This window comes from Amblyomma maculatum, chromosome 1 (assembly GCF_055883805.1).
Source record: "Amblyomma maculatum isolate TAMU_Amacu chromosome 1, ASM5588380v1, whole genome shotgun sequence".
Lineage (NCBI taxonomy): Eukaryota > Metazoa > Arthropoda > Arachnida > Ixodida > Ixodidae > Amblyomma > Amblyomma maculatum.
The window spans coordinates 62,749,167-62,771,420 of record NC_139344.1 but is presented as its reverse complement, the minus strand read 5'-3'; the positions used below and the strand labels follow the sequence as shown (position 1 = coordinate 62,771,420).

The following is a 22,254-nucleotide window of genomic DNA, read 5'->3' as shown; positions in this document are numbered from 1 at the left end:
TACTGTCCAGGAATTACAAGACCGAAGGAGAAAAACGCAACGGGGATCTTTCATACCGAAGCCTAAAACCATTATTTTTTTCTACCCGATCAGTGATAGCTCAGCTGTAAATTCAGAGACGGCGCCGTTTAGAACGCAGTACGTGTACTTTTCCCATTAAAACTTCCGTCGATGAAGTAAGGACCGACAATACGGCCGTCATAAATACCACACTGAACATTTGCTCACAGTTTTACTGATGCTTCTGCTGACGTATAGCCAATGTGGGTTCTTGTCGCGCCAATAATGGTTTTTGTGCCAATTGACATTCGTATCCCTGCTTAGGCCTCACTATCCCAAGCATTTTGTGCAGAAATTCTTAGTTTTCATTACATGTAATTAGGCGCCACTTGCAAAAATCAGTGCGTTTCTCAAAGTCATTCGGTGTCAGATTCATTTGAAGACACACATATGGTTTGCAGCTGTCTCTTGAAAACGAGCAAAGTGGAGCCGGGCTGGCTCCGTACGCGATGGCAATTTACCAAACACTAGCTCCCGGCCTGAAAGAAAAGTTGCGAGGACATCAAAGTCATCGATTCCACCCACTGGACTTTTCATTTTGTGAACATGGACTGATACAGTAGTCTTAAATCGATTAAATATAGATATGAATGGGGGAAGAGTCAGCACACAGTGACCATGATAGTTGGCAGCGTAGTCTGGATGCCAGCTCCGCGTCCATTACCGCGCTGAAATAAGCGATCACAATATCAGCCTTCTCGGCTGTAGAGTATCGGAGTTTCGCTGGCGCGGCCATTCCCATCAATTAACACGATGCGACGTGACGCTTTAATCTCAGGCAGCATTTCCACACATTGAAGTGATTTGAAAAACTTGCACCGCAATGCGCACGTCTAAAAAAAAAAAAAAAGCGCCTCAAAACGTCTGAGCTTTTTGAGCAACAGGAGCTAATACATGCTTAGAACAACCGCACGAGCAGCCTGATAGCGTACAGCAACTGCCGCGCAACCCCCCGCGGACAAACCTTTTTTTCGGACACCGTTCACCCCATATGCAGGGATTATAGGAAACTGGAAGCTTAACCTAATGAGCAAATGAATGCATGATGACGACTCAAAGTCGAGCTCGCCGGACAGCCATAACAGAAGAGGCGATTAAAAAAATAAAACCACAGAGAAAGAGATTGATAAAACTGCGGCTCAGCCCATCGGGGCTCTCAGAACTGATGTCCTCGCGGCTGCCGATGACAATCCTTTTCTTACGTCGAGCGACGAAGCAGGCGATAACGCCGGACGCGGTCTAAGCTCAAGTACCTAGGCTCCTTAGCCAGGGAGATTATCACACGCGTTTCTAATTGGGCGCTGCAATTTTTACGACACGTCACCAGCGGACGTTGCACATGCTCCATACTTCCGGCGCTCCTCATGCGTTCAGTTTCGGTTGCCTGCGGAAAGAAACGTCGGATTTCATCGAGCTGCATGGCTGTATAAAATGAGTTTTTCTTCGTTTCAAAAACTAATTTGACATCGTCTCTTGCTAGGCATTAAACTGCCCTTTGGAATTAAACGCCCAACTACGATAACTAAATAGTGAATTATTAATATTTGGTTAGTTACACTCATAATTACATACGTTTTGCAGCACGTTATGTCCGCTTGGGTGGAGTGTGTGTTCCTGCAAACATTGTATGTCTTGTCTATGATGTTTTAAAATTACTTAGTCTTCCCTGTAACACCCTGTATATATATATATATATATATATATATATATATATATATATATATATATATATATATATATATATATATATATATATATATATATATATATATATATATATATATATATATATATATATATATATATATATATATATATATATATATATATATATATTGTGAAAGAAGGCCAGGTTGAGACGCCAAAGTCGTGACGGCAAGGCAAGGTACGCCGTGTCAGCGTTTTAATCTGATGGTGAACCCAGGCGCATGCTGGAGCCGGCACCTCGGGACGATGACGATGGTATGTACAAAAGAAACAAGAAGACAAATGAAAGAAGATCCGTGGAAGGCTCGCAATATATATATATATATATATATATATATGAAGGAAAGAAGCCAACAGTCGGCGAGGCCGAGGAAAGCGTAGGGGATGTTACTTTATGTCCTTTTTTTATTTGTAATGTTTACTTGGATAATCACAGAAATTAGTAATGTAATCTTGTTTAGGGGAAAGATAATTAAACACAAAGTAGCAGAAAAAACAACGTGCCGATGGTGGGAACCGAACCCACGACCTCCGAATATCGCGTCCGGTGCTCTTCCAACTGAGCTACATCGGCCGCTGTCCCCCCTGCTACTTGCTTGGGTATTTATGTTGTCTGTATACGAACCTTGATATATATATATATATATATATATATATATATATATATATATATATATATATATATATATATATATATATATATATATATATATATATATATATATATATATATATATATATATATACATATATATATATATGATACTGTAAAAGCACAAAGAGAATCTTTTTCGAGGAAAACTTTGCGAGCGGAAGTCCTACTCCCCCATAGTGGAATTCATGCACTGTGTGGTAGCACTGTGCGAAGAACAGCTCTCTATTTTTGTTTTCTGTCCAAACGCCTGTTAAATGGAGGTTGAGGCGTAATATTTATGTTCCAGTGATTTTTTGTGTTTTTATCCAGAGTAAACATGATTTCTTATTTGGTTTGAAATGGAGTTTGGGTGTAACTTTCTGTGCTGTCATGGGATCGTTTTTGTAAGGAAAAGAAAAGTTCAAACACGAGAACGTTGTAGACAGAAACGCTAGGGGCTCGCGAATACACAAACGTATAGGCGCCGTAGCTACATAAAGGCGCCGTAGCTACATCACGAATGTTCCAATATTCATGTGCTACAATATAATTCAATGTTAAGGGTAGCACACATTATGAAAATCTGTGATTTCTTATGGTACACATTTAAATACAAAGCACCCTGAATGGTTAAACTGAATGATGACATACTTTAGCACGCCACATCCTCTCATCGCTATGCATTCTTTGTAGTGTTCAGGCATGCATTTTGGGCTCCCTAGCACGGGCTCTTGCCCGCGATCGCATGTGCTTGTAGTATCGTTGTTTCTTCTCATCAAGTGTAATAGGTCTTGTGGTTTACGGACTTGTTGCATGCATGAAATATGTGTGGCGTGTGCATATAGTCACTTGAATCGGGGAACGCAGTACAGAGTAAACCAGGGTGGTATGTCGGTAACTAATTGATGACTGCTTGGATGACGAACTGGCATCCGCATAGATCATCTTTTTAGCCTTCTATATGCAACCGCAAATATACATATTTATTTTCGCTCCCATTAACAGAAAGATGGCATCTTCGGTATCTGTTAACGACGAGAAGCGCAGTGTGCAAGTGACGTTCACTTACTCGGCCAGAAATTTACTTACCATGTATTTCTGCTTCACGTCATTTTGGTCTCTTCTTAATGCACTATAACGTTGCCGGCATTCTATAGGTCCGAACAGCGTTGGCGGAAGTTGGCGCGATGCAGTACGAGTATTTCGCGATCGGTGTATACGGCGAGAAGTTTCACTACAGCTTTAGTAGTAGCGCGATAAAAAATTGACCTAATAGTGCCAGAAAATAAACGTTCGACGCTCTACAGCCACGGGCATTTTGGTTAGAGGACGTCTGCGACATGTTTTATGCGTTTATTCATTTGTGGCCGCTTTTGTGTTGTTTATTGTCCCACAATAAACTAGTACAGCCTTCTCCGTTTCGGGGGTCTGGCATCTTACTGATAATTAGTGAGACACGACGAAATGAAACAGATTTTATTCGATAACATCAGCAGAATTTTCTGTTGTCCGGGCACTATTTTCGCAATCTTGAAATGGTGCAGTCAACTCCAGGTCTTCGATGGGATTCCGTCCCTGTCAGAGTAACGTAATGTGTCAGAAAAGAACGAAGGAAAATGCACAGCTCTACAAAATCCGAACAGACTTGAAGACAATGGCCGTCAGGCTTACTTTTGTCCTCAGTGGCGAAAATAAATGTGCTCTCCAACTGCTTTAACCTCATTTTGCAGGGATAGCCAAGTTTTCTGGTGGCTAGCAAACACTTCACATCTGCCGTATTCCAAAAAGCGTTTTAAATGCTTAGCGTTATGACGTAGGCGCCTCATCGACAAGGGAGCTGGTGAAAATGGCAGTGTTCGGGGTATACGACTAGCTTGCTAAACAAACAGGCGTGGCGCATTCAAAACAAGTGATGGTCATGCTAAAGTGGTTTAAAGTTCTTAGAAAAGTTCTGCGCAACATGGGCCAGCTAGTGCACATTCACAGAATTGAAGTGTAGTATGTGGTTAGTATAAGATATCCAAAAGGAAGGAAAAGGTGTTTGCCAGCCACGTTATCTGCTATTTGATATCTGAAGCACCTGAACTGGGGCAGCGGAAATAAAGGGATAGTAAGGAAGCGGTGGGGAAATCAAAGAGGTGAGCGGCTGGGGGAAAGGAGAGGGTAGGTAACAATAAAAATAAATATATGCACTATGGCACAATATACAGTAGTTTGCTTGAGGCCCGGCCGCAAATATCTTAGGTCACTCATGCACAGAAAAGAATGCTTTTTCGTTTTTGTTTACGGTTTATGACTTCCGGAGTTTACTGTCCCGAAGCGATCGACTCGGGCAATAAGGGGCGCCGTAGTGGAGTGCTTCGGATAATTTTGACCACCTGGGGTTGTTTAACGAACACTGACAGCGCACAGCTAGTACACGGGCGCTTTGAATTTTACCCCCATCGAAATGTGGCTGCCACTGTCGGGTTAGAACCGTTGTCTCCCGGCTCAGTAGTCTAGCCTCCCAACAATTGAGCTAGAGCGGCGGACTCTTTGCGGTCTGGCTGCGCCTTGTTTTAGGTTAATGTTGAAAAGGGTACGTAATAGCATAAGACAAAATGACGACGGTGTTGTTACCTTCAGGACCCACTACGATGAATTGGCCAAGACACATAGTTAAGTTTTCCCTTCAGGTGGCGTCGTATACTCTTTGAGGGAGTGTTTCCTGTGAGGAAACACTTGTTGATGATGAAATCGGGGTTCTTTATGAATTGATGGTTCTGACTCGCAAATATTTACATTACTCGAGGGCAGGAAAGGAAGGTAAACTATTTATTTACAAAATAAATAAACAAAAGAAAAAAACAAGAATAAAACTATTTGCAACATGACTGAACCGTTGATTCGACGAAATCAGCCCTGGCATAACCCAGACCGCTTACATTTAAGCCCTCTGTCTCTGCCCTTGGAAGGGACTGTAACCAATAAAAAACAACAGACAACATTTCTCACCAATCGATGGTCAGGGGAAGGAAATAAAGTTTTCCTCAGCTCATCAAAGACTGGGAAAGGATATCGGCTAATCACATACTTGGGAAAGGAGAGGTTCCAAGCAAACACACAAACAGCAGTGAAGTCATTGCATTCTGAACCTCTGCCTTTACTTATACGTTTTTTCTTCCCCACACGTGCATACGGGACAAACGTATGCCGCCGGGACAATCGCTTAAGGTTCTCTACAAAAAAAAATAATAATAAAACTGTCATTGAGGGGTGAGTGGTCCCAGCGCGCAGCTTTGTGCAGTGCTCGCAGTGTTGAATGTTATTTCTGTGGCCAGTGGACGTTTTTTTTTTTTTTTTTTTTTTAGGCATAGCAACCCTTTGGCTCGCATCGCGTACCGGTCAGCCACCGTGTACCTGCTTCTTGCTATACACATGAGCAGAGCGAATGACGCGCACAAACGAGAGGATACAAAACACGTCCACTGACCACATAAATGACGACTGCATGCATTCAAACACTGTGGGCACTGCACAAAGCTGCGCTCCGGAAAGACATATGTGGCAGGAAGGCAAGACGGGGACGGAACGAGTGCTCTGACAGTGGCGCTGGCGGCAACATAGAACAGCCATCGAGCCTCCGTCTTGCGTTCGTGGTTCCACCAATTTGGTAATGCCATGACCGGGGACAGGTGCACACTGACATCTCGAAGCAGTACTCTGTACGGGAGACAGAATGGCGCATCAGAACTTCACATACAGGATCGAAGTTGCGTCAACTCGCTTCATGACTGCCATTTAATTGTCGTCTTAGCACAGCGGTTTTCGTTTGCAAGAAGGTAATTATGCATAAAACACCCTCTTTTTCTCAGGCATTTACGCGCTTTTTGGCAGGGAGATCTGAGATAAGAATGCAGCCGATGCTCTCACGGGTTGACGAGGTATAGACATTGGACAAATAACTAACCTTTACGTAATATTTTCATAGAAAAAGTGGTACGTAAGTGATGCGTTGCACTAAGAACTTAACCACTTTTTACGGGTGCAAATAAATGTTATTTCTCTCTCTATCTCTCTCTCTCTTACGTACTGCAATCATTTCACCTCGTCAATGCCATCTCCGTAGCACTTCTGCGTCTATGTAAGAACTTTCTTACTTTGCAAAATACAACAATAATTAGGCATCACAGTGGCAATTTCAAACGCCATGCAGCAGGACTTCGTTTTCGTGGATAACACTTTATAATAAGCAGTGATGCCAGTTAGAAGTCTGGTCGGAGCCCCTGTTTAGCCTATAGATTTTTAAAGCACTTTCGGAATTACCTTGAAGTTAGGATGTGCCATGAATAAAGAGCGTGAAATATACTTTTGAATTATCAGTTGTCAGCTGAAAGCATCCCTTTGGATAAAACATTTGATACTCTTGCGGCATATTCACCTCTGTGTAATAGACAACTGCTTTCACTAGAAGCTGTACTTAAGTTAGGAACCCTATTTAAACGATGTACAAAAAATGAGAGCGGGTTGCCATAATCGGGTAAATCCAGGAACATGAATACCCCTAGCTGTAATGCATATACTACAAGATCATTCCCGTACTCACCTCTAAACGGGATACGTTGGCAAACAGTTCATTTGGCTGAAAGTAGACGTGAAAACAAAACATTCGTTTTAACTAGTGACATTACTTATCCACTACAATATGACAAGAAAGCTGCAGGAGTGAAGATAACCCACACACTCACACGCAGTAACATGAATGCTTATTGCATGGTATGTCACAATCATGCGCACAACGCGCATGTTCACGAGTGGAGAGAAAGAGGAGGATGAAACGTTTATTTAAGCAGTGAAATTATTCGGAAAAGGGAGATGGGGATGTTGTGGTTCTGGGCGGCAGTCCCTCTTCAGGAACACCATTGGTCAACGCCGCTGCATGAGCTCTTGGATCAGATCCAGCTTGGCCTCCAGGTCCCAGCTGGACAGAGCCGCCTCCCAGCCCTCCCTTTTTGGCTGGTTTAAGGCCCATTCACACTTGCGAGTCGCGAAGGGTAACCCGCTGTCGCATGCGACGAGGGAGCCGCTGGTCGCTTTACCGGATTGGTCTTGTTCGGGACAAGACTTGTTGATACTGAGTTTTCCTAGCAAAGAGAAGCCGGATGTAGAACTTCTGTTCACTTCAGCAGCGTCGCTGATTGGTAACCGATTTGCCACCAGCAGTCACAAAGCTGGAAAATCGAGCAATGCTCAAACAGCCTGCAACTGTCGCTCTTCGACCAGGGCAACCACTTGCGACAAGACAGTCGCTTTTCGACCAAAACTATCGAGCATTGCGAGTGGCAAGTGCGAACCGGCCTTTATAATGTCTGTCTGTGTTTGTGGTATTCTGGCAGGCCCACACCATGTGGTATTCGGAAACCCGGAAAACGTTACGTGCCTAGCAACACCGTGCAACATAGACAAATACGACCTCCCTATCCAGGTTCGCGGTGGCTCTTTCAGTTGTTGCTGTGCTTCGACTTCTATGTTGTAGAATGGCGCTTTGTAATAGGCGAGCGGATTAAAGTGGCCAGTCACTTCTGGCAGATCGGATTGGATAACCAAAATTCTAAAATCGTCGCCCTGTGCAGCTCTGTGCACAGAGACGTCTAAATCGCAACGTGAACCATACCAGATCGCTCTAAATATAAAATGCCTCTTCGGAGTGGCCAGCGTGTTGGGAGGCCAGTCCGTATGCCTTAACGGGTTTTCTGAAAGATGCGAAGCCTTTTGTGCAACTTTTATTCAATGCTACAGGCAAGTAGCTCCGAAATTTCATCGAACTGAGTCCGCACGTTCACTTCGTCGTTTCTAAACCGCTTGAGTGCTGAAACAACTTCATCTACAGTCGGCTGTAGTTGCCTCATTTCAGCAGCATGGAATGATGGCACAATAAGCGACGAATTGGCTGCGCTTATAATGCAAGTGGAATTTCCGTTAACACGCTTTGACGCTTTCTGTAAGGGTCAAACTGAGTCGTCATTGAACCGCACAGCGCACACGGTATTCCGTGCAACAAGCAGCTTTTATGTTTTTTTTTTCTTGTTTTTTTTTTTTTTTTTTTTAGCCACAGAGATGCGTGGCACAGCAAAATAAGGCAAGCAATTGTTTATCGAGAATTTGCAAAAAAGTCGTTTCAATCTCGTGCTGATCTACAAGAACTAAGGAGCATTCGCAGATTGATTTGCAGTGTATTCAATGACCGACAGTTGCATATTGTGTGATCGCGGTGAGCTTGGGATGAAAAACAGCATACACGGAGTGGGTATACTTTTACAAATTTTTTTTTTCAGGTTCCAAATAAGCGATGATTTAAAGGGAAGTGGCGGCGGATGAAGGTCGGAAAAATGAGGCAAATATAAATCTTAGAAATTTGACATTGCGATGCGCAATCTAAGTCTTCGCCTCTCACCAGCTCGTCCCAAAATTCTACGGCACTGTGATGCGCGCACCGTCGCTTTTGCATGTGGTCACGCTGAGCGAGATACTGTGAGCCGCTCCAATGCTCTGAAACGTTAGCCGCATGATTTAGCATTCGATGGCACGAGGGCAACCATGGATTAGAACTACGTAAAAGCGGCTGGAGATTCTGCTGTATGCTCTAGGACAAATTCAGTGGCCAATGGCAACGCGCCTATAAAACGAAACCGCATTATCACAGCACCATGATGCGAAATTGAATTCATAATACAAGGTAAGTATACGATTTCCGAGAAGGAACAATTCGCTCAGAGTCAAATTGTTCGAACTAATGATCATGGTCAAATCACTTCTTTTCGAGTGCTGCTTTTTAAACCTAACGTAATCTGGGACACGTCGTCTGCTTACTTGCGAAAGCAGCAAAACACACTATGCGGACTTTCTGGCGAGACAGCACGAAAAATGGAACGCAGCAGAACCCTTTCGGCTTTGCTTTTTCGTTTTCTTACCTTCACGTGGCAGCATTACGGCGCGTAAAAATCGGAGATGCTCTTTCACAAAACACAAGCAACATGTGTACCTATTGAGCACTATACTGCGCTGCGCCAACCCTGCATCGGGGGTTTCTCGCGGAGGTCGCTAGGTGGCGAGGAATGATCTGAAATTGCGAATAGCTCAGCATGCTCCCTGTAAAATTTGCACCTACCCTTGAATGTACGTGTTTTAGTATAGCGGTATTTAGGACTAGTTTGGAGCCGTCGATAGATGACACTCCTCGGACCTGTCGAGACCCTTCGAGAGTACAGGTGCCCTCCTGCAGAGGCGCAAATGGTTTTTAACCGTCATAACAGATTAGCGGAAATGGTATGTGGTTGCCATGGTAGAACCAGAGGATCGACTGTAAAGGAACGTCGAGGAGGACGGACGGGCGGCCGCCTGAGCGGTGTTATTCCCCTCCACCCCTTTAGTGGCTGGGCACCCATAGGATTTGTTTTTTACATGTAGTCAAATCTGAATTGCTCCTATGTGCCAAAATATTCTAAAGGTGAGTTTCGCTATCCTACCACACGCCTAGTTTCGACAGTCCTGCTGCGAGTCCGACATTATGTACGCTCCGTCGCTGTGAGTGGCAATTGTCACTTCCTCCTACGCGTCGCTAGTTTTTACCCTGAGCCAGTTTATCTGCTTTCTCTCGTGCACAAGCGCAATTGTGCAAATGCTCTTCTCGGCGGGACCCGCCGCATCCACGTAATATATATGTCTCTCTTATTGTCATAATAATTCTGTATAAATTTTGCCCTGGCTTCACGTCTCTCCTTATTGTACTCCAAATTCATGTTTTCGGGGAGTGGCTGAACCATTAAAGTACATTTCCACGCCATCTGGGTGTTCACTCTGCTTTCGGTGGAGACAAGCGCGAGATAGCTATAGATCTCGGAGGATTCACCTCCAGAGCTGGTCGCCAACAGCCCAGCAATTTGGCTTGTTCTGTGGACCTCAATCAGCTCCCCTACCGTGTTGTAGATACCAAGTTGGAACAAGGCGAGTAGAGAACATCATTGCGGTATTCATATTACAATCAAAACCCGATTTAACGAAGACATCACGATTCCCCTCAGACGCTCATATGGTCCAATGCTCTGAGTAACTCGAAATAATGAAACTAATTTCGCTGTCCGTCCCGATTTAACGACCCTTTTGCTGAAAAAAGAAGGTGACAAGTCTATTTTGGTCAATATTTAGGGGAAACCCCCAAGGTGGTCTATTTTGCACAAACCGCTCAAGAATACTTTGATTGCGAGCCAACGGTAACATCGTGCAGCAACCACACGTCCCGCTTTTGCCAATCAGCGTGGTGCGAAACGCGAATTATATTGATCTTAATTCACGAGATTTCGCCAGCTGTAGAAAACCGGCCCATCTACCCGGTGCCGGCAGCGGTACCGCGTGCCACCACCGGGGCAAATTATGGTTGCCCTTGATATGCTGCGGCAGTTTGCCGAAACACTTAAGGGAAGAACGCACGAAAAATCTGGTCAGATGTTGCTTGCTAACCACAACCAAGCAGAGATCATCAACGTCTTTTTCTGAGAAAGAAATTTAATCCCCTGGGACCCTTCCTGCCGAAGTAAAAATTTCATGGCTACTTTCATACGCGCTATCGGAGTCGGTGGTTGCGCGGGCCACGATTTCACTGTAGCCGCATGGCATAATCGACGAGTTGGTATTGCAGTTAAAGATGACGTAACAGTACAGCTTCCCTGGTCCTTCATTTAAATTGGCTGTTACATTCTTCCAAACATGATTTCATTTTCAGCTTCGCAAATATGATGCCTCGTGGTACATTACTTTCTTGATATCGCGACACTATATAATAATTGACTGCATTGTATTAAGTGACCGAGAAATGCTTCCCTCGATTTAATGAGGTTCCCGATTTAACGAAATATTTCGCGGCTCCCCTCAACTTCGTTAAATCGAGTTTGAACTGCATCAATATCAGCACTAAATGTTTGAAAATTGGATCATATGTTATACTCTAGTTCATAGTTCTATCAGCCCCATTGAGATCGTCTAGAATCTCCTAACTAAAAGCCAGTAAACTTTGCTGTGCAAGTTGGTTACAGGATGTCCTTACGTAATGTGAACCATCGATCTCAGGTACTATTGGAAAAGTTTGCGCAGATAAAACTGGGCAGATTTCTTGGAAGTGGCAATAAAAGGCAAGGAGAGTTACTTCTTCATCGTCTACATAATACCGTAATTGATTTATCTGTGCATGTAATGAAAAGATTGCACCAGAAATTTACTTTTTTGACATTACGATCTTTTCTTTCATCCCTTAATTCTGTCGCTGCAGTACATGGAGGCGCATCTTGTTAATTTTGATAATTGAAACCCCGAGACTCAGTGTGCTCCCATTCCCGATGAGAGGCATCAGTGACAAGCATTAATATTGCACACAGTTGTTTTAGGAAAGTCATGACCTAAGAGAGTGGATTACACGGAAACATTTTTTTTTTGTTTCTGTTTGTCATTGCAGCACCTTTCTCAATTCTGATCAGCATAGTTATTAAGGCGAAAGCCTTTAATACTGTCAGCGTTCAGTTACACTACAGCTGTCAATCATCCTTATCACGCCGGGCATGTGGGAAATGCATCTTAGTTTTTCTTGTCTGGCGTCATGTCGTACCCTGAAATTAATGATGATGTTATCAGTGGTGTAGTATACCGCACCTTGAATTTAATGATGTCGTAATTAGGGGTGCAGTACGTAGCACCTTGAAATTAATGATGACATCATCAGCAGTGTAGCAGGTCGTGCCTTGAAATCAATAATGACGTCATTAGTGGTGTAGTATGTCGCACCTTGAAATTAATTAAGACGTAATCAGTATTGTAGTATGTCGTACCTTGAATTTAATGATTGCGTCATCAGTAGTGTAGTGTGTCGTACCTTAAAATTAATGACGACGTCGTTATTGGTACAGTATGTCGTATCTTGAAATTAATTGATGTCATCAGTGGTTGATTGATTGATTTGTGGGGTTTAACGTCCCAAAGCGACTCAGGCTATGAGAGACGCCGTCGTGGAGGACTCCAGAAATTTCGACCACCTGGGGTTCTTTAACGTGCACTGACATCGCACAGCACACGGGCGCCTTGCTTTTCGCCTCCATCGAAAAGCGGCCGCAGAGGCCGGGATTCGATCCCGCGTCCTTGGGAACAGTAGTCGAGCGCCGTAACCACTGCACCACCCCGGCGGGCAATGTCATCAGTGGTGTAGTATGTCGTACCTTGAAATAAATGACGACTTCATCACTGGTTTAGTATGTCATACCTTGAAATTAATTGATGACGTCATCATCGGAGTAGTATGCCTCACCTTGAAAATGATGATGACGTAATCATGGTGTAGTATGTCGTACCTTGGAAATAACTGATGGCTTTCGCCTTACCGCACTTCAGGGAAGTCTAAGGGCCCCATAAAAGTTTTGCACAACAGCAAGATATATTTTTGCATGCAAGTTTTTAGGGACAGTAAGTAAAATATATCATTCGTTTGAACAAAATGTAGGTTCATCTGTGGTTTAGCAGCCATTTTATGGTGCCTAAGAATAATTATTATTGGACATCGTAACATTTAAATGTTGTCCAGAAAAAAATTAATAATATTTAAAAAAAGCGTCCTTCCTAATTAAAACGAATGACACGTTGTTGAACTACGGAAAATGTCGATGAGATTTATTTTGTTCCGGCAAGATTTATATTTCTTCGTCCAATATTTAAAATATGCCTTCAGAGGATCAGTAGTGCACGGTAAAATCATGAAGAACCTCAAAAATGAACCTATCAATGTGCTTATGTCGAGGTAGCTTAACGTATACCCCTTTCTGTTCGCAAAAATGAGTCTATAAAGTTACAAAAATGCAACTTGACAGAGTGATCTATGCTTACGAGTGCGCTTCAGTTACAGCGCTCTCAGTAACGAGTTGATAAAGCACTGGCAGATTCGCGCTGTCTGCGCTGCTCAAGACAAAGCTTTGCAGTGCTGCAGGTTCCGAGATACGCGGAAGCGGCTGCTAACGCCCCCCCCCCCCCCCCCTCAAGAACATAAAAGGCAAAATAAAGAACTTGCCGGTCCGTACAAGCGATTCTTGTGTTGAATCTTTATAACGAAAAAGAGCTCCATTTGAGGGGACCGCCAACACTTTCTTCTCCATTATGCTCATTGCTCAAACCGTCTAGTGATATGCAGCATAAAAACATAACAGTGCGTAGGCCTTCGTTACAATGTTAAGTGCCAAAAATTTCAGCCGCTGCACAAGAGCGCAGATCGTTGGCGCCATTGATTTTAATTTCTCTCCCTTTAAAGTGCGTTGCAGCGTCTACTACCTCACTTTCACGCTGGCCATTTCCAAACAACAGTGAGATGTCTTCTTTGTCTCTCGTTCTGTTGCTTTAAACCTTCGAGAAATCAATTACTGTATTGCTTAAGCAATTTGTCGCCGTCGGCAAGCAAGCATAAGTCTATCGCGAATTTTTAAAAGAGAGACCCTATAGCGGCTGACGCCAGAAGCAGCCGTTGGTAACGCCGCCATATTAAACAAATTGAGGCGCCCACTTCAAGTCGTGGTAATTGAAAATCCCCTTTAATGGTGCCTCGTTTGACTTTTTGATGCTTTAAATGCGGTTTTAAACGCCTTTTTTTTCCTTATCGAACGCTATATTTTAGTGCTTGAACACTCAGTATCTAGAGGTAACTGTTTAGTCTCTCGTAATAGACTCGCAGGCACGCGACATGCAAAATATTTACTTTCCGACCGAAGCGGCCCCCATCGATCAGCAGAACTTCATTTTGTTAGCGAATATCAAAAGCAGTTCATAATATTAATTAATACTTTTAGAAACTGCACATTTACTAATAACTTTGATCCATAATTACGAAAATATGGTAAGCATTGTAGTATCATTGCTTATGACCTTATTTTCATCAGTGATTTAACTGTTGCTCGCTCCCAATGATCGACGCTTGCATGGTATAGTTAAGGAGTCAAGACGATCGTCCTGTTACGAGGTTTGTACGAACTTATATAATAAAAAGAAATATCTTTGTGAAAAATCGTGTACACTATTCACTTTAATGATGTAACCTCAATTTGATCGCCTTAATTGCTTTGAATTTGAATTGGAGGAGCCTGGCGGACAAACCACGCTATCAGGATACACAACTGTAAGCGTTTATTTTTCTGTGTACGCATTGTGTTGAGGTGTTAATTGCTGCGGTCCTAAACTGCGACAGGGAGTATCTATGCAGCTGGCAAAAGCAGGCGGTGTGCGCTGCCTGTCTCTTTCTGGCTTAAATACTACTTGCACCACATATAAGCAGGTAGCCTGAATATGTATCCTTGAATAGAACCTTGCTGTGAATAAACTAACAAGCGCCTGAAAACAGTGCGACACTAATACCAGCAATGGCCGATGTCGAAAACGATTGTAAATTGTAAGGAAGAATAAAAAACTGAATTGTTTGGGCATTGCATCATAAGGGTTTCGAATTCAAACCTGGGGACTTATTATACCTCTCCTGCGAAAAAAAAAAAAAAAAAAAATCTAGCTTGCATTGAAATACTTTCTTTTCTCCTGACACTTCGTTTAGGTTAATTCTTGCCCGCTTCTAGCTTCTAGTACTCACCTGAGTGGATAACATTGCAGTGTTCGGTGGGTCGAAACGGAGCCGCACCATTCATATCCAGTTCTACGTGACAGCGTAGAGGCCCCGTGTCGCAGAAAATCTAGCGTCGGCGTTGCAGTTATATAACGAGAAAACACCGATCGGTCGACGTCACAACGCTCACGTGAAACGTGACGTCAGGCGTGCAATGAAAGTGATCTACCCGTGATATGCAATGCGAATTAAAGGTTGCCACATGATTCAAAGGATTCAACTTCATAAAGAAATTTATTTTGTTTGAGGAGAATCTTCAAGAACTTCAGTTTCACGTGGCGGAATTTCAAGCCACTACTTTTGGTTTGCGAGCCAAGCACGGTAAACAGACTAGGTCACGTAAGGCAACCTTGTACGACCTGGGAAGGAGCTCACATGTATGTCGTGCCGTATTTCACCTAAATTGGCATATTTTACTACTGTCAGCAATGAGCATGTGTGCAATTAGAGAGGACCACAAGCCGCTGTCGCGTCATACCGTTAAGGCGGAAATTAAGTATCGCCATAATTTTCTCTTGATCACAGTATACCCAATTTTGTTCCATTTTTTTTTCTTTTGGCACCCACTCTATTCACTTGCATTCCAATGGAAGCCTCCAATTTATGAGAACAATTTGAAAGTAATTGTGGCCGTAATAAAATTATGGGGGAATCTTAACCTGTATGAAGGACAAGAGGCCACAGTCAGAACTGTGCAATGTCTTACTGATTGGTTTCCGATTGAGAAAGGAGTGAGGCAAGGCTGCATACTGTCGCCCTGCCTATTTAACCTATATGCAGAGTGCATCATGAGGAAGGCCGGTCTGGACGAGTCTTCAGCAGGAGGGAAGATTGTTGGAAAACGTATCAACAACCTTAGATATGCTGATGATGCCACTTTAATGGCAGAAAGTGAAGTGGAACTCAAGAGACTTCTGATGCGCGTACAAGAAGAGAGTGAGAAGTTTGGGCTTAAACTGAACATTAAAAAGACAAAGATCATGGCGTCTTGCCCTATCAAGTCCTGGAGCATCAATGGACAAGAAGTGGAAGCTGTGACAGATTTTCTCTTCTTGGGCTCCAAGATTACCTCGGAAGGAGACTGCAGCCATGAAATTAGGAGACGCCTGCTTCTGGGAAAGAGAGCAATGGTTAGCCTTGAGCGCCTAGTAAAGAGTAGAGACATTAGTCTGCCAACCAAGATCCGTATAACTCGTCCTATGGTCTTTCCAGTTGTGATGTATGGATGCGAGAGTTGGACTGTGAAAAAGGCTGACCGCCGGAGAATTGACGCGTTTGAATTGTGGTGCTGGCGAAGACTCTTGAGAGTTCCTTGGACTGCCAGAAGATCAAATCAGTCGATATTGTCGACCATAAACCCTGACTGCTCATTGGAGGGTCAAATTCTAAAGTTAAAGCTCAGCTACTTTGGTCATCTGATGAGAAGAGAGGAGTCGCTGGAGAAAGATTTGATGTTGGGAAAGGTTGAGGGTCGCCGGAGAAGGGGTAGGCAGCGAACGCGATGGTTAGATGGCATCCTCGAGGCACTGCAGATGAAGTTATGTGATGTTAGGAAGATAGTGAGCGTGGCGTGATATGGTCCATAGGGTCACGAAGAGTCGGACACGACTGAACGACTGAACTGTTGACTTAAGCTCCGCCTTTAAGGATATGATTCGATAGCGTAGGCTACCAGCCCACATTTAAAGCCCAGCTTTAACCAAGTCGCATGAACGTGCCTGCGTGGCCTATAAGTTATAGCATCCGAGACACACTGAGGACCAGCGCAAAGAACCAAGGAAACAGAAGACGCCAAGGGCATTGGTCCTAAGTCCTTTGTCGCTTTTGCACTGGTTCTCAATATGAACTGCTTCCAACTTGCCCAATTCAGCGTGCTGTTAAACTTCCGGGAATTTGACGAAGCACTCCTACGTTAAATGAAAGCTATGAATAGCCGCTGTTGTTACTTCCGTAGTACTCGGTATTCAATTCGAACCCGATGTATAGCTCGAAGGACTCAATGATTGGTTTAAGAGCTAGAGACCAAACATTTGTTCTCATCTGAAGGTGGATGGTCATATGAAATATTGCACTAAATTCTCCGTGCTTTGTACAAAGCCCGCAGCAGCGTAGTTTGCAACTAGCGCATAAAAATCCATATGCACATACAATAACTATTATAGAATAACGTAATATAATTAAGAGTCCCTAATTTTATGCCGTATTAGGTTATATATAAACAGAAAACATGTTTAGTACACACTAATAGTTAATCCACAAAGCACAAAATTTTGAACTTTTCTAGTTAGCGGGCTGTGTGCCGGGAAGTACAGTATTTAAAAGTAGCGAAATGTAGACATTACCAGTGCAGAAATATCGGTCGCAAAACTCTTCGTAACGCGCAATCCCATGGAAAACCGCCAATTGAATTATGTCATTGTAAACATAATAATAAAATTCAGCTGTAATCCATCATAGACACGAAAAAGATCGCAACTTTGAAACGGGGACCTCTAGTGTAAAAAGCACAATGAGGCAGCCTTTGTAGTTGGAGAACAGTGTTTACTGACACCTAACAAACACGCTTTCATCTTCGAGTGGAACTACTGTTTTGCTTGCACGATCCCTCCATGTGGTACTTAAAGAAGGTTGGTACTTACGCCATAACAGAGAGCCTTCCATATATCTTTTGCCGTAGCAGATACGTTTCTCATGTACTCAGAAAGTCGTTTGCTGTCCTAAAATTTCCGTTGAAAGGGTTAATTACTTCAGTGACACTTTCCTTGAATGATGATCAACACTAATAATTCTTTACTTTACTTTACTTTACTTATAATTCTTATCAGGCGTCCTTAGAACGGTAAGAACTACATGCAATGCTAAGCAATAAATACAACCACCGAGGCACCAATAAACCGCAGTACTTTATGCCTTATGGGAGCCATACTCATACCCATCCATCGGCTGTGTTAACCGAAACTGCATGAAGGAGGAATTTAACCAATTATTCCTTTCTCGTAGGCTAATGCCACGTTGTAATCTTCGTATACTAATGTCTTCCGCACCTTTACAAAGCGTAAACACGCAACCAAATTTTTCCACACACCCCACAATCTCTTATCGCCTAGTCTCCTTTCAGCTTTTATGAAAATGATTACGCTGTTCACTACTAGCATATTCCCCTTCTGGTTCAAGGGTACCATATCTGGTGGAGGAAGATATGGTACCCTTGGTAACCTTGGTACCTTTGCGACGTGCCCTTAGTACGTCCGAAAGCGACTCAGACTATGAGAGACGCCATAGTGGAAGGCTCCAGAAATTTCGACCACCTGGGGTTCTTTAACGTGCACCGACATTGCACAGTAATCGGCCGCCTTGCTTTTCGCCTCCATCGAAAAGCGGCCACCTCGGTCGGGATTCGATCTCGTTGGGTTCAGTAGTCGAGCGCCCTTACCACTGAGCCACCGTAGCAGGGCAGCTCCTGCTCCCACGCCGTCGACACCACGATCTGTGCTCGTAGAAATAGTGCTCGATCGTCAATCACCATTTCCATTAGCTACTTAATTACTCCTGTTCCTTTTCCGTTGAACACATTTAAACACCTCTGCTATCATTACTTGATTTCGCTTTGCAGCATTTCCTCACAATTAAGTTTTTGTTTCTTCTAGCACTGCCTTTTCTGTCAGCCCTCATAACAAACCAGCTCTCACCGACCAATCCCTTCTCACACTTTTCTGATGTCGAACACCAGGCAAAAACAAGCTGGTCACTTGTTCCCTTTCTTTTAACCTCTTCCGTCTGATTACCTACCCATGAAGCAACCTGTGAACGGCAAGTGTGATATGGGCGCGAGGACATACTGTGGCGCCACCTCTTGGCAGGGTCGCGTGACACAGTGAGTGGGATAACGCAGCATTGAACTGCTTCTGTCATGCTTTCCTAGGCAGTTTAGTTGAGCGTTAATGCTGATTTTTTTTTCATGTACAGTTCGGTCTAGGCCTGTTGAGGCCTAATTGAGGTATTAAGCCCATTCACCGGCCAGAAGGCACTTCACCGAATAAGCGAGCTGTCTAAGCGTATCCCGGCGAGTTTGAACTACTTCTATGACGTCGCACACCTGCCAGCGTTGTTGTTGCTGTTGTTAAAGAAAGTAAACATGTGACAGACCCATTCAGTAGTAGGCGGTCATAAATCTTGGTAATCACACTGAAAAAAATGCGCGCTGCACCGCTACATCGCTGATTTGCTTGGTAATCCTATTTCTTTACCAGAGGAATGGAGTTCTCAGGTAGTGAGAGATGCGGGGCACTTTTCACAGTGCCGGTCGAAAAAAGCGGCGCCATTCGGCTGATCCTTGAATAGGCGAGTTGTACAGTGGCGACGGCGCAAAGAAATCTTCTAATGCAACAGTGCTGAGGTGTGTTCCCTCTTGCACACTTACTGCAATCATTGCCACTGGAGCTTCGGGTGAGCGTTTCCGTGTAGTTTTGTTGACCTTTTCGTAAGCAGGTCATGGTACGCATAGTCATTTGCTTTCTCGGTCATATGAATTTACTGCTGAAGTTGCCTAAGGCAAGTCATGCTGCGCGTGGCGGCAGAATCGCTTAGTTACTTTTAGTGAGACTTTCGCTTCGGGCATCAATGCCTTCACCGAGAAGAAATTTGCTACCTCCCCATTTTCGGACGAACATTCCTTGCTCTGGGCAGGTACAACTTGGCGAATAAGCCAGAATATTTTCAACCAGGTCACTTATCAGGCTTCATTATTTCTCAAGTGATAAGTGCGAGAACATAAACATTAATTAGCGACAGTCCTTCGGCAGCAACTCACGGAACTCTTCAACTCCATATAGATGAAATCTTGGTTGTTGAAACGCATGGTGCACACAAAATAATGACCACTCACTTCTTTACACATTGCCAGCTTGTTTTAACCAAGCTTCCTTCAGCTCATTTCTCGGGTAGAAATGGGAGCGTGCGACGGGTTTTGTCGCGTATACAGATGTGTAACGAACCATATGTCAACAGCTTAAATAAACTACAGTAACCACAGCGACGCCACAAGATAAAAGTTTGCGGTGCTGGCACTCGTCAAAAAGGACTGCCGTAAAAACAGCCACTTTTAGCTTTTAAATTTCACGAATTCAATCCAACGTCTGCTTCAGCAGCAGCAAACGGAGTCACGTGATCCCACTTGCGCCCCTAGGTGCCCTAGATCGACGCTAGCGCCGTTCGCTTCAGTGGTGGAGCTCGCGCACAATACTGATTGGGTGAGCCACGAATAGTGGGGGCTTTTTAATGTTACCGTTTCATCCAAAGCAGCACATGCATTGCCGTGAATAATCGGAAGGCTAGTGCCGCTTGTGGCCAACATTAACTTCAACAACAGAAAGGCTATGAAGAGCGACGTCACGCGGAAACAGCGACCGGCAGAAGCGGAGACACTACGTATGACAAGGGCTTGTGTCGAACGTGAAAAACGATTTGTGAATAATCGCTTGCGTATAGCAGCAATTTAAATGCTCCCTTGTTTTACACCTCACTGGGTTGACCACCAAATAGGCTGCTTATTTCTTTGGACCTAGAGCTTACAGTTCGTCGAATGTGAAGCTGCATGAAAAATTCCTTAAACCAAATACTGTTGGTGCCTAGATTTACGCATCTAGTTTTAGATCCGTGGCTTTTCCGGGGTTTCCTCCGGGCAAACGGCGTCCACGTTGAATATGCTCCCACCAGAAAACATGCGTTCGTCTTTTGGCCGAATGGGATGTTATGCATAGGCTGGTAAATGGATGTTTACGAGAACGTGACAGAATCATTTGACTTGAGGAAAGCATAACCCATGGTGGCTATGCAGTGGGCGTGTTTGATAGGTTAAAGGGATAGGGATGGGGTTTACTTAGTTCTTGCTGTCCCTTTACCCCTCAACATGGCAAAATAAAAAAAAGTAATCTTCATACAACTTTTACTTACCTTCTGCTTTATTGAAAATATTACGACTGAAATTTCGAGGACATGAATACGCTGAACTAGTTAAATTTTTTACCTACCCAAGCTTGCGGCACTCTGTCTGAACTACAGTACACAGCCTACGCAGTGAGCTTCCTGATTCCTGGCTTTAGGCGAGGGAACTACCTTTTGTGGTTTTAGTGTTGCTAAATGCTCTGTGAAAAAGTGAATGTACATTTAATTTTCGTCTCGTTAAACAACTTGACATTTTACAGCTATGATTAAAAGGTTAAACAATCCAAACCTAAGAACAATAAGGGAACGCAGCATACCGGATAGCCTTTGTTGAGTACGCACTGTAGTGTTATATTTTCTGTTTCGGTGAAATTACCTGAAATGAGAGATAACACGTACCAGCTCGAGTAAACTTGTAAAGGTTACTGTAGACAGGCTCAGTAGAAAGGGACTGACTATATTTCGTCTCCCAAGGTGTTTGCAGCACTGCGAAAGGCAGAGACACCCCACTCCAATTAGGATCACGTGCACTACAATAGGCAATTGTGCTCCTACGCGTCTCTGGCCCCCAAATTGGTCTGGGTGACAGTAAGAGCACAATTCTCTATTATAGTACACAGGGGCGAGAGGCACTTAGGAGCACAATTGCAAGGGTTCCTCTGCCTTTTGAAGTGCTGCAGATATCTTGTGAGATGAAGTATACGGCCACCTAACCAAGCGCTTCTCAAGAGAGAAGAAAACAAAAACGACATATCAATGCGTAAATAAAAGAAGCACAAGACGAAACGAGAAACCAGTTTGGCGGGGGTTCCGTTTTGGTGGACAATACAATATGCTCCCTGTGCAGCGTCACTCAAAAGCCGCCTAGCGGTCGTTTTGGGAAGTGCGTCGAGAGATTGACGCGAGTTGCTGCTGCTCATACGTCGCGGCACGGATAGCCGGCGTTTGCAGCCGCGAATTTTACGCGAGTTCGGCTGTCGCCGTCGCCGTAACCCATGCTGAGAAAAACGCACACGTGATTTCATATCAGAATTGTGCAGTGTTCAGGGTGGTGTCATACCATTTTGTTACCCATTTAGCAGGCCACCAATTATGAATTCTAGATGAGCATATGCTTTTTTTTTTCATAAATACATGAACTAAAAGCACTTCATTATTGCAGGGGATCTAAACATAGACATTATGAGAGAGGTACAACAGCAGATTACCTCAATCGGCTGGCAGAGTTTGGACTTGTTAA

The 22,254-nt window shown here is 43.8% G+C and overlaps 1 protein-coding gene across 3 annotated transcripts in view; it reads right to left on the bottom strand.

Annotated features, from left to right (window-relative positions):
- Positions 1–3,854: 3,854 nt before the first annotated feature.
- The window catches only part of LOC146202575 (uncharacterized), a 33,894-nt gene continuing 15,494 nt past the window's right edge, over positions 3,855–22,254 (bottom strand). Inside the window, exons 2-5 of one of the 3 annotated variants that reach the window (XM_084584839.1) lie at positions 21,332–21,390; positions 17,711–17,788; positions 6,987–7,022; positions 3,855–3,976 (exon numbers count right to left, since the gene is read on the bottom strand). In XM_084584839.1, coding sequence (XP_084440965.1) covers positions 3,878–3,976; positions 6,987–7,022; positions 17,711–17,788; positions 21,332–21,390 — 272 coding nt within the window. In that variant the 3' untranslated portion in view covers positions 3,855–3,877. Of the gene's footprint in view, positions 3,977–6,986; positions 7,023–7,244; positions 7,525–17,710; positions 17,789–21,331; positions 21,391–22,254 lie in introns of those variants that run through there. The other 2 variants (XM_084584852.1, XM_084584847.1) reach the window with 2 other exon arrangements.